General features: G+C 36.4%; 1 protein-coding gene across 1 annotated transcript in view; it reads left to right on the forward strand.

Moving 5' to 3' along the window:
* Positions 1–13,891, forward strand: part of LOC127646445 (sodium channel protein type 8 subunit alpha-like) — a 106,916-nt gene that overhangs the window by 32,963 nt on the left and 60,062 nt on the right. Inside the window, exons 5-11 of the mRNA XM_052130108.1 lie at positions 1,856–1,984; positions 4,239–4,330; positions 9,199–9,420; positions 9,691–9,754; positions 9,966–10,107; positions 10,775–10,981; positions 11,355–11,630. Of these exons, the coding sequence (XP_051986068.1) occupies positions 1,856–1,984; positions 4,239–4,330; positions 9,199–9,420; positions 9,691–9,754; positions 9,966–10,107; positions 10,775–10,981; positions 11,355–11,630 (1,132 nt within the window). The remainder of the gene's footprint in view (positions 1–1,855; positions 1,985–4,238; positions 4,331–9,198; positions 9,421–9,690; positions 9,755–9,965; positions 10,108–10,774; positions 10,982–11,354; positions 11,631–13,891) is intronic.

Consider the following 13,891-nt stretch of genomic DNA (forward strand, 5'->3'; position numbering starts at 1 on the left):
TAATCATAAAGTAGGATAGCACATTTCTTTCTTCTTTTGAAAATTTAATAAAATGTTTTTCTGCATATACAGCACTGTGCAAAAGTCTTAGGCACATACGATGTTTCACAAAAGCATTTGTCTTAAGATGGTTATTTATATCTTCAGCTTTAGTGTGTCAATAGGAAATATAAATGTTAGACTCCCAAACATAAATTTAGCAAATGGAATAGATTAGAATAGAAGAACAGGGAGCCCTGCAACAGATGTCATGGCCCCCACAAAACCTCCCACTGAACATCGTGTCAGTCTGAGTTTACATAAAGAGACATAAGTAATTGAGACAGCCTAAATAGATAGAAGAACTGTGGTGAATTCTCCAAGAAGCTTGGAACATCCTATCTGCCAACAACCAAGAAAAACTGTGTCCAGGTGTACCTAGGATAATTGGTGCTGTTTTAGAGCAAAGGTGGTCACACCAAATATTGATTTAGCTTTTTTATTTTTACTGGACTTTGTATGACATTAAGTGATAAATGAAAACTTTTTATGTCATTGTTTTGGAAAACATCCTCACTATGCAACATTTTTCACAAGTGCCTAAAACCTTTGCACAATACTGTAATTGTTTCATTTACCCTGGCATTGTTTTTCCTACATTCACAAATTGTGCCTGATGTACGAAATACCGGACAAAAACACTTTTTATAACAGAATTGTTAATGATTGTAATCTTTTAGTAAATGTATAATAACATATGATATAATGTCATATGTAATAATATATAGTCATATATGGTATATTTATAATAAATGTTGTGCCCCCCCCATACATATTTATATACATCTTCCCACCTGCCAATTTCTACAAGCTAGATGAATATGAATATGCATAAGGTGCCATTACCACAAAGAGATGGCACTGAATACTAGTAAGAATGCAAATGTAGAGCACTTTAATTGCAGTTCTTAATAGTAAGAATATGTAATTGCAGAGCTCTATAATTGAATTACAGTGCCACTAGTAAGAATTGCAATTAAAGAGCTCTGCAATTACATTCTTACTAGTAAGAATTCAATTAGAGAGCTCTCTTACTAGAATTCTTACTAGTATTAATTCAATTAGAGGGCTCTGTAATTGAAATTCTTACTAGTAAGAAGTCAATTAGAGAGCTCTGCAATTATGACAAGTAACACTGGGAACATAAAAATATATTTTGGCTTGTAATATTACCCTGACTCTAAAGTTATTTGTGTTTCATATTCAGAGATTTAATAAAAGCAATGGTTAGAAACGTGAACAGGCTCTGGATATCCAAAAAACTGGACAAAGAATAAGAAAAGACCTTGCAAATGAATCATCAAACCTCTAAGTTTTATGTACAACAACTGTAGATACACAACCAGACAGATATTTACCACAGGTTGTAGCAATATATAAGATCAAAGAGTATTCAGGTGAAAGTGTAAGAAAGAGAGAGTCCTTGTCTCAAGAATGATTGTAAGTACATAGTAGCAGGATTTTCAATGTTGGTGGAATGAAAAGCTATTGACTAGCTACTGTTGGAACCAATGCCAATGACAAAGAGAGCTTCACTTGAAAATCTGGACATCAGTCAAATGAATTATTAGGTTGATGTTGGGGTAACCAGGATAAACTTAGGTTAATGGAAGAATCTATTGATGCTTAGAGATTTATGTAGTTACAAGGAGATCCTTAAAAACATAGTCATGACATGGTCAACCACCAGGCTATTTATACAAGTGTGTAGCAATGATGAAAGTCAAGGAGCTCAGTATTAAGGTGAAGGTGATTCCTGGCAGACACACAAGTACTCACTGTACTTACACACATGAACTAACGTTTTTTCTTTCAGATACACCTTCACAGGAATCTACACTTTCGAGTCCCTCACAAAGATTGTGGCTCGAGGTTTTTGTATAGATGGTTTCACTTTTCTCAGAGACCCCTGGAACTGGCTGGATTTCATGGTCATCTCGATGGCGTAAGTATAATCCTGCTAAAATTCAAACATACAGTATTTCTACACTAACATCAGTTTCTGCATGCAGTGATTACAGTTATATACCACTCTTGTGTACAGCTTTGACATGTTTTAGTTTTAGAATGTTTTCACTGCAGTTTATGAATTGTAGTTAACTGTTTACTTACTGGTGCAATTAGTAGTGAAACAAGAAAGGATGTCTAATCAATCTTTCTGAGTTTAGTGAATGTGACATTTCTTCAATATTTGGAACAGTCTGAAATGAAATGATAAATCAACAACATGACCTCTATAGAGCACACAGTACCTTCCCATTTATTCAACTGTTTTTGTTCTGGGAGATTTTTCTATTGGGATTTAAAAAATTATGAGTTGTTTATTACAACATTACTGACTTTGATTTGAAGCCAAAAAAGTATTTGAAATCAGTCAAAAAGACTAAGGTACAAGACTGTACTTAACATCTTTCATGAGGGAGAATCTTATTGCAGAAGTATTGCAAATAATATAATTGAAATAAAATCAATTGGAAAATTTAGGACTATTGATTTGAAGTAATGTAGTTTTTAATATAGTAATGATATATTTTATGTTTAAAATATTCAGTAGTTTTGAGAGTGTGTAGAGTTGCTGTGTTACTGCGTTGCTCATTGGCCACAATTTTTTTTCCACGATTCTCAGTTGTGTTCTATAGAGGTCACAGGATGATTGAGCCCTGATGTCACACTTGCACAGAGGAATGTGTGTGTATTTTGTCCCACCTCTAATAGGTGGCGCTGAATGGAAGTTCAATGCTAAAAAATTATAGTGTCTGTGCTCATCTGTATGTCTGTGTATCATAACTCTTTTCTTTAAACCTTACTTCATCTGTCCATCAATCCTTCTCTCCCTATCTGCATTTCAGCATTCGGCACTGTAGGACAGGCATTTCCTTTTTAGATAATTATCCTTCTTCTTAAATATTTTAACGACATACTTTGCTCCCCCCCCAAAAGTTACATTTCGCAATGGTAAAATGAGAAATACTGTTCAATCAGTTTCCCAGACTCCTTCTAAACAAGATTATTTGCTTGGAATGTGCAAGTCAGGAGAGAATGAGTTTGTGTTGTCTAGGTATAAAATGTATGTTTTTACTTGTATGTTATGAATTCTGTATGACAGATGTTGTGAGATTCTCTTTTTGCCATTAATATCATTCATATTTTATTGCATTTACTTTGACATTAAAGGAATGTTCCGGGTTCAATACAAGTCAAACTCTATGGATACCAACATGTGCCACCGTCTTTAGGGTGCAAGGCATTACACCAGGACAAATGTTAAAAGACATGTTGAAAGTTGTTTTGAAAGTATTCATAGACACATGTCTTAAATCTTATTTGTTAACATGAAAGTAGTGTTACAAAATCAGTTATCAACCTTGTTTTTGTAAAGTTATGCATGATCAGAGAAAGGATTCTTGAAAAAGACTGTTTAGATAGAGATAAATTATGTCTGTAACACTTGTAAAATTACAAAAAAAAAACAATTGTAAGGAAGAATTAAAAAAGTGCTTTAACAAAAATACAAGCTCAGGCTTCTGCTTTAAAACCTTTTAGAATCCATTGCCCATAGACCTCCATTGTAAGTGCATTACTGTAGACATAAATTTTTTGTGATTTTACAAACTAAGGGATGAGTCACAATTATTGTCTGTTGTAATCAACAGCACACCACTTGTTTTGAACACAGAACTTTGCTTTAATGTCATTTATTTTACATTAAAAATTTAGTTATCTTTTTCATAAACCCTCTTCTTCCCTTACTGCTCTGTCCTCCTGTATCTCTTCTCATCTCTTCCTCTTCTCTTCCCGATGTTTTTCCCTCCTTCCCTCCTTCTCTGTCTATGGTAACTGTGTTGCGATCCATTCTGCAGGTATATTACAGAGTTTGTAAACCTAGGCAATGTGTCAGCTCTGCGCACATTCAGGGTGCTGAGGGCTTTGAAAACTGTTGCTGTGATTCCAGGTGAGTCCAGCATCCATCAGGGCCAACAGAGAGCGCCGTTCGCTGTTTTACTCTTCATGCTCCTGTCTTTTCCTTCCTCCTCCGTTCGTTATTCTCTCTCTTCTCCCATTAGACAGGCTTTGCGTGATGTCTTCCTCCCAGTTCAGTGGTGGTTCTGGTGGTAGTGGTGTGCCATACGTGTTGTGGTGGTGTTGTGTGTGTGTTGTGTCATGGTGTTTGTTCTGTGTGTGATCCTCCCTTGTTGCAGATATGTAACAGAATTTGTGGACCTCGGGAATGTGTCAGCCCTGAGAACCTTCAGGGTTCTACGAGCTCTCAAAACTATTTCTGTCATACCAGGTGAGAGCGCGTTTAAACACGAAGGCTGAGCTGCTTTCCACGCTGATGCAAACTATTATTATTATTACAAGTATTACTACTACTCTTATTATTTTTCTAGTAGTTTATTTATTTATTTTATGCTGCAGGAACAATACTTTTATGTTCTATATATGTTTTAATATCCAAACAATCAAAAATGGTAGCAATACATTTTTGATAGGCTTTGCAGTCTACAGTCAAATAATTGTTGTCAAAAAATTGATGCCCCTCCAGTAGTCTGAGAAAAGGGCCTTTATTTATGCATGTGCCGACATTGCACACAGACAAGCACCATCTGGTTATCAGTACATAGATTCAGTCCATTACTTTGAATAGGAATTATTTATGCTAATTTCTGATGTAATGTCTGTAACATATCATAAACATGAATAACCAACACTCCTGGAAACATAATAAACAATTTGATTTAATATAGCTTAGCTTGGTATTATTAAAAATGTCACAACTTCACCCACCGTCCACATATGTGCACACAGCAATCACACTCAGGTCTCAGGAGGCTAAATGTTTTTTTAAAATGCTAATACAAACAGAAATCTATTACATGTGTCTAGGACCAAAGAGAGCGCGTCAAAATAAAAACAGGCAAATCCCGGGCATTTTAGGCGATTTAGAAATACCCGTTTGTCTTTTTAAATGACACTCTGGGGAAAAAGATGTGTTGTCATCCTATAACAAGTAGACATTTCAGTTTTTGGACAGTTTTGGTGAACATTGTGCTGAACACCGTAGCATGTGAACGCTCTCACATCGCGATCTGCCTATGCCTTCTCCCTCGTAACGAATATTATCCATAAAAAGCCAGTTTAAAGTTAATATTGATTGTTACTAGAGGATGAAATGTGACTGTCATATCCGGAGGTCGCAGAGAGTGAAACTGCTGCGGTATCGCCTGTAAGTCATTGAGATTTTGTAGAGTCAGTCTCTGTATTTTCTAGTATGAAGATCACATTTCCATTGAATGCAGATCAGTGCTCTGGTACAGCACATGCAGAACACAGAATTCAGTTGTTTTACACACCCAACAAAGGTTACAAAACTTTAAGTCTACTTGTTTTATATTCTAAATTCAAAGTGTCCAGCCTCATATAGTGCAGTTTAACACAACATAAGACAGATCTTCTCTTTGTTCTGTGTGTTAGGTTTTAGGGTAGCACATTCACTGAGACTGCCAAGCCTAGTTTCTGCTGCATGAAGCTTTTGGAGACACATGCTTTTTAGTTTGTCTTTGTTTTATTTCCTTTTTTATCTAATGGCTTTCTGCATCATTTACACACATGTAGATATATTTTTCCTTTTTAAAAAATTACAGTTTTGTAGCTCCCTTCCTATTCTTATTTTGAATAACTCAGAGTGGAAAGTAAAACAGAGACATCGGAAGATGTGGGAAGATTTGTGTGAGAGTGTTTTTGTTACAGTTGAGTTGGGAGGCAAAAGATAAGGATTTGCCAAGTTTACTCATTTATTAAACACCCACCTGCATTAAACATGCCAAGCTAAACACATTCTGGATTGTCAAATTATACCCATTGTTTTAGACTACACGTTATAACATCTGAGTATTTAGATTAGAGGATGACTACTTCATTCACCTGGTTTCTCTCAGCTGCCAAGAGATTAGCTGGGAAATAAAGCCGGGGTTGCACATTCTCTGAATATTTAAGATTGGTTACACAGACATTGACACCATAGTGATAAAGCAAAGATGATGATGTTGCTGCCTTCAGCCTTGGCGTTTAAATGTCCTGCATGCCCTTCCTCCCCTTGCCTGTCCTCCTCTCTTCCTCTCTCTGTGTTGGCTCTCTACATAGTGTTTGTGTATGGCACCGCTCTCTTTAAGCAGAGTCTATTTTGCTGATATGTGTTTAATATTGTATGTGTGTTTATAAAGAGTTCTCCTCATGTCTCTTCTAGTTCCCCACACAACCTGTCCTTAGTAAAGTGCATATGAGAAAATGGAAATGGGCACCTTTCATGGAAATTTTCATTGCATTATCCACATTTTTCATTCCATCTACAACATATAGTTCACAATGTTTGTTACTGCTTCATTTAACAGCTCTATCACACATAGGGCAGAAGAATCATATGAACATATATGACAGTATGAAAATAAAGATGGCTGTACAATCATGGCAATCAAACATATTAAAAATACAATTCTGTCATTTACTCGCCCTCATGTCGTTCCAAACCCATATAACTTTCTTCTAGAGGTAGACTGATATTTTGGTTTTACTGATTAATCAGTGCTGATAGTTGCTTTTTGGAACTATCAGTTATCTGCAAAAATCTATGCTGTTAGTTTATTTTATACCTCTGTGTTCCTCTATGGCCGGTGCTGGAGCATTGTACAGTTAGAACATCTTGGTTCTACAGTATTTAAGCAGCCTCTAGAAGTGACATAGAAATAATCGCTGACATTTCCTGTGGATTTGCTGTATCTAAATCTTTCATCATTAACTATATTCATCCATATGTTTATCCTGAGTTCAATGCATATTTTGATTACATAGTCAAGTGTTCTAAATTAGAGTGAGGGCATGGAAAGTAAAATGTGACAATAACGAAATGACAAGACAAGACATGACAAGAATCATGAATGCCCTGCCAGCTCATATATTGTATCTCTAAATTTGTATCTTGGGAATAATAATGAATCTTATTCATTATTAAATCTAATCTAGTGAAATGTATATGTATATAAAAACCTTAATTTGGATAATACTTAATACAAATCCCCAGTGTGTTTCTGCAATGGGAAAAAGGTGCCTCAGGTTGTTCCTGCAGGGTACTCAGCCTTGCAGGCTCCATATGGTTAGGATTAGGGTTGGTGTGCGGTTAGTGCATCTGTTGCCTGTCAAAAACAAATGGAGGATCCTTTGTACAATTGCCGTATTTTTTCGGGCTTGTTAATAGTTAAAAGTCCCATATTATGCACCAAATCTGAATTTTTTTTCTGGTTAATATTGGAGTTGTGGTTGAACAATAAACTGCATTTGGGATTTTATTCATTTTGGACTCCTGTAGCCTCTATATCTGAGCCCGTCATAGTAAGGAAAGAATAATTTTTCCCCCCGGAGTGTCTATTTACACTAAGTGCAAATAGCCTATCTTGTTGGCAGAGGTTATTTGCACTAACTCCGCCCACCACTGCTCAGACCAAACTCAAGTCAGCCATGACAGATTTATTTGGGGTCAACTGCTGATCAAATGAAGGAGGGCATATTTATTTTTTTCAAGATGGTGCAGAGATATTAAACTGGTTAACGGGTCATTTAGTGGATTAAGAGATTAGATAACTAAGTGACTATTTGTGCTCCAATAATCTTGTGGAAACAGGATTTTATGACAAACTGAACCCCCATGTGCAGCTGTAGTATCTCTGGGTGTAAAGACGGTATGTGTATGTGCTGTCACCCACCCTTTGACATACTTTTTCCAATGTTTTCAATTTCTTATAATACTACCTATAGTAATAAATAAAAGAGGTTCCTCACAGTGATTTGGTCACAGTGAAGGTCAGGGAGTTGAGATACTGGATTTTGATAGGATTTGATACTGATAAAATTAACCATGGTTTTACTTAAGTAATATTGTATTAACCATGTGTTTTGGTGGAAACTATACAGTTCTGATGTAATAACCATGGTGTTACTACAGTAATATGTTCATTTTTAAATGTTGCTAATAGTATGTAGTGTAGAGGAGGGCGGGGCAGTGCCCAATCAGCCTGATGAGGCAAGCAAGGGATAAAAGCAACCGGAGATGGCAGTTAGAGAGAGAGAGAGTTACGGGCAGCTGTCCTGTATGTGTTTACTCCCCGACCACCTGGAGCTGTAGGGCCGCTGCCAGGGAAATAAGCATATTTTTTTTTTTGCAAACATTTCACATTAAACATCATATTATCAGATAATTATATATATATATATATATATATATATATATATATATATATATATATATATATATATATATATATATATATATATATATATAATCAGATTGTTGATCAGTTTGTTATAGAAAACTGATGGAATCCAAATGGTTAATTGATTGCAATTATTTCCATTCATTGAAACAGTTTGTGTGCAGTTTCCATGAGGAGATTGGTGACTCTTTAAGCTGTCTGTTCAATATAAAATCTTCATGGTTTTATATGAGAAAACATTATGATATATGTGTGGATATATATATGAAAGAAAACTAAGGAAAATAAATATGTGATGATGTGATTGCTTGGGTATTTCAGTACAGATGTTATGGTGTTGCAGAAATCCTTATATACTGTTAGTTATACATTAGCATGTGTTAGATAAGTGAATTAAATCTATTTAATGTAAACATGAGATATGATATGAGATAGATAAGATATGAGTGATATTTATAAGATATTTCTACATGTTTTCATTAATTGCTATTGTAAATCGGTAAAAACAGTATTAAATTCAAATTTCTGTTGTGGAATTCTTGGGGGACATTTACATTACAATGTATGTGAATGTGTGTGTGTGTGTGTGTGTGTGTGTGTGTGTGTGTGTTAATATTTTTGTATATCTGGGATAATCTGTATTTTTTGTTTGGTCCTGTAACAGGAGTTCAGTGTACAATATATATATATATATATATATATATATATATATATATATATATATATATATATATATATATATTCTAAATGATATGTGTGTGCTCACATATTCTTCTTTAAATTGCTTGGAGTGTGTGTGAGTGTATGTTCTTGTGCAGGTATGAGCATTATCACATGAAAGCATTGGAGGCAGACTCTATATTACTGGTTGTTTTGTCTCCTCATTTTTCCACAGGGCTGAAGACCATTGTGGGTGCTCTGATCCAATCAGTGAAAAAGCTGTCAGATGTGATGATTCTGACTGTGTTCTGTCTCAGTGTATTTGCCCTCATCGGCCTACAGCTGTTCATGGGGAATCTCCGGCAAAAGTGTGTCATCTGGCCAGTCAACTCAACTGAAACCTACTTTGCTAATGGGAGCAAGGGCTTTGATTTTGATGAATACATCATGAATGAGAGTAAGTAGTCAAAACGCTGACTACTTAGAGCACTTTATGTTGCTTATTGCATCAACCAGTGCCAGGCTTCTTAACTAGCTCACTAGTTTAGCTAACTAGCTTACTATCTAGCCTCTAAACTACATTTGGGAAATGAAGCCCTGGTAATTTCAGCAGGGAAGAGAAAAAAGGAAAGGAGTTATAAAATGCATTGAAAAACACAAAACATGAGACTTTCTAGAGATGTCAAACATGGTTTTCAGGTTTAACAGGTCTCTCTTTTTGTTTCAGCAAACTTCTACTTCCAGCCTGGCATGCTGGATGCACTGATATGTGGAAACAGCTCAGACTCAGGGTGATGGGCACAGACCTATACACAAACTTACACACCATTTCCACTATTTAATTAATCATTTCATACTCTTTTCATTTGAAATCTTACAAACAAAAAAATGTTTCAAATAACTGAACTCTTGATTCACTTTGTCAATGACCATGCATTTTAGTCAAGTAGTGAATTCTAAGACATTCAGAATGTTTATTATTAAGTACGTGCGTTTGTGTAGACGGTGTCCAGAGGGCTACATTTGCATGAAGGCCGGACGCAACCCAAACTATGGCTACACAAGCTTTGACTCCTTTGGCTGGGCTTTTCTTGCTCTCTTCCGACTCATGACACAAGACTTCTGGGAGAATCTGTACCAACTGGTGTGTACTAATAAGTTGTTGCTTCTTTTCCAGTTTCAGGACTATTCCTTAGATTACCGGTTCTTTATGATTGGTATGGGTGTATGTTTTTGTTTCTTTTCTCAATAGTAGCTTTAAACAATATTGTATTTCACAATGTTGAAATGTTGTAATAAAATGTCTGATTTAATTAGGCCGCATACTGTATAATGCACAGTGCGAAAACAAATATCTGGTTAAATTATCTAACACTAGTTAAATAGAGATACTTCTATTGATTTAACAGAGTTGCTCCTAAGACCCTGTGTCTTAGCAAGAACCTGTGTCTGTGAAAAATGAAACGTGTACACAAATATCACATAACAATATTGAAATTGTCGTGTTGCAAAATTATATGCAGATAAATTGTTTTCATTCCAGTTCACTGGAAAAGGAAGGTCAATTTGAGCACATTGCTTTGAGAGATATAGTATTCTGCAAAGTGTGCTTAATTACAGTATATTCTGTACCGTTTGGTAAATGTAGTAGGACATTGAGGTGTTCTTTGCATGCAGAATATTTGCATATTTGCACTGTATACAATCTACAGTCTACATGTTGTCAATACTAGTATTACTTACAGTAGATTTGAGTTAGTCAATAAACAGATAATTGTGTCAAAAAGTGATTGTCCCTCTTTCTCCGCTAGACTCTACGAGCTGCGGGGAAGACATACATGATCTTTTTTGTACTGGTGATATTTGTGGGGTCGTTCTACCTGGTAAATCTGATCCTGGCTGTGGTGGCCATGGCTTATGAGGAACAGAACCAGGCCACCATAGAGGAGGCTGAACAGAAAGAGGCAAAGTTTAAAGCCATGCTGGAGCAGCTGAAGAAACAACAGGAGGAGGCACAAGTACATACACACACACACACACACACACACACACACACATAAAAACACACAGAGCAGGCGCTTATAGCTGTTACCTGGCTGAAAAAGACCAGCATAGTTACCAGCACTTGATAATATGCTGTTGTTCACAGCAGACTTCTAATCTGATTGGCTAGGTTAAAGCAACTTCTGATACAAATATTGGTCTACTGTATTATTGTGGGATAATCCAAAAAACAGACTGGGCCAGTATGGAAAATTGTACTGGCCTAAGCTGGTCTTTTTTAGCAGGGTAGTTTTTTCCCCCACATTTTCTGGATGTCTTCCCTATACTTTTCTTTCTTAAATTCTCTCTCTTTCTCTGTTTCTCTTTCCCTTTGTCCCTCATTGCTAGGCAAATGCTATGGCAACCTCTGCAGGTACAGTAACTGAGGATGCTGTAGAGGATGACGGGGGAGGACATCTGTCCCGCAGTTCCTCTGAAGTGTCCAAGCTGAGCTCCAAGAGTGCCAAGGAGAGACGGAACAGAAAGAAAAAAATGTGGAAAGAACAGGAGGAGAAGGGTGACAGCGAGAAGGTGGTAAAGTCAGAATCTGATGAGGGCAGCAAGAGGAGCCGCTTCTTTTTCCGAGACAACAGGCTTGGGAGGAAGGCCTCAATCATAAACCAGGTAAGAGTGGGGTTATTCTTACTCCAGCCCACTTAAACACATACATTTTTTTGCAGCAGTTGCTCCAAATAGTTCTAAAGACTGTAATGATCTTCCAAAAGGTTGTACACTACTTGGGATAATGGAGTAGGTCTAGAAGTGTAACCAGTGGGAGATTTGTAAAAAAAACCTTATACGGTGATGGTGAGGTTAAACGTCTCTTTGTTAGGGGGGAATCACACAAAGAATGCCGGCGGTCTTGCGATCGGTATTGTTTTAATTGAATGCACATTATTAATATACAATTCTTATTTAATTGTTACAAAATATTCATCATTAGAAAGGTGCACTGCTGCTTCGATATTCAGCTACAATTTTACTATATAAACAGGATTTGACATTAACTTTTTGGCTCACCGGCCACTGTGGATAGTGGTATTCCAAAGTCACTAGCCTCTCAGCATTTTCACCAGCCAAAATCCCCCGCCCCACAAAAAGTGATAAAACTAACTGGAGACTGTACCCGCATGCATATGTTTTGAATATTTTATTTGAGATATGAGTTCAGCAGGACACAAGCCTAATGATTTAAGTAATCTCTTAGAATATCTGAAAGCAAACATGCCTAGTTAAAACAGGAGGAAAACTTTGTCAGTAATTTGGCCATTTGTCCATGGAAGTCCAGATTTTAATCCCTTTTACCATTCTAAATTATACTATACTTGCATATATAAAAGTTTACCATTGTTCTTCCATTTTTTTTAACAGTGGCATTTGTAATAATAAGGCCATTACCACAGGTCAGACCGTGGATGACTCCACATTACTGTGGTTAGGCTAATGTAGACAGTCTTTCTAAAAAATGAACAGTATTTGTTATGAATAACGAATAGACTAAACACATTAATAATTCCATGGAGTACATAAAGGAGATGTTAGTTAAATTAAACTCAGCATTCACTTTCATTGCAAGTATTATAGATTTTCCCTAATAGATTTAAGATGCATCTATACAGTTCCCATTTAGTGTTACTTCAGGAAATAATTTTACTTTGTATGATGAGGTGTATTTTAAAAACCTTGTAATTGATGATGACGCATAGCACACGGTTGTCTTGTCAGTTCGAAAGGTTAGATTTCCTCAATATAGCGCATTAAAGTAGAACATTCTTAGTAGAATTTAAATGGGTCACATAAGTTTTGTGGTCTCCACTGGCCGCCGTGATATCGAGTAAAGCCCGACTGAATCACGCAAGTTTCACTCTGAGCTGTCCCAGATCTCTGGCTGACTGGCTCTATCTCTGCAGCACACTGATGAGCGCTGCAGTGGTTCGCACCAAAACACGCTTCATTCGACCCACACAGATGTACGAGTAAATTATGAGAGGCATATTTAGTGCTTATAAGGTGCTGAACGCGGGATGAATATAATTCAGTTTGATTTGGCTGCTGCCACCCGCCAAAGTGCCTGGTAAGGGTAGCAGAGTCACCCGCCACTGCCGATTTCTACCTGCATTTGGCAGGTGGGTGGGTGTAAAACCATATATAAATGTTACAGTGAGAGTAATTTCTTAATCTTCATCAAAATATCAAAACATCAAAACATAATAAAGAGGTACATACCATTTTAATGGTGTAAACTCCCATTTATTTGTCTATAGCATGCTTCTTGAACAACATCCAATTGAATGTTAAGTTAAAAAGTGTGCACATTTAGAGACATATGTTTGCTTAACGTTTCTTCAGAAAGAATTTACATTCATATCCGTTTAATGACAATACTCTTTAAGGCCACATACACACTAATTTCACTATGTTTTGTCCTTCCGTTTACTGTGAAACTGTGATTTTGTCTAGCGAAATTTGAACTTTTCGAAAATGCTCTCCCAAGTGGATATATTTGAAAATGCTGTCTATGCCATATTTGTTGTCATGTGATGCAGCCATGTGATCCATTCAATCCCAAAAAATCAAGATGGTGGCCTATGTTGTAGCGGTGTTGTTGTGTCTGGTATCCACTTTGATAGCATTGTTAAAGATAAATGTAACTTTGCACAACCTTCACGTTACATTCCTTCAAAATGTTATGGAAAATGTACTCTAAATTGTTGTCCATTGCCGGAACATGAGGATAATTACATTCATACCATACATGGAAATGATGAAGGGCCACGCCCTTACATTTTTTTTTTTTCTGTATGTGCAGTAATGTTTAAGCGTTTTCAGACCTGGATGAGCAACTTTTGAAAAACAGGCGTACGAAAACTGCTTTTCAAATGTAT

The sequence above is a fragment of the Xyrauchen texanus genome, chromosome 7 (assembly GCF_025860055.1).
Source record: "Xyrauchen texanus isolate HMW12.3.18 chromosome 7, RBS_HiC_50CHRs, whole genome shotgun sequence".
NCBI classification, from domain to species: domain Eukaryota; kingdom Metazoa; phylum Chordata; class Actinopteri; order Cypriniformes; family Catostomidae; genus Xyrauchen; species Xyrauchen texanus.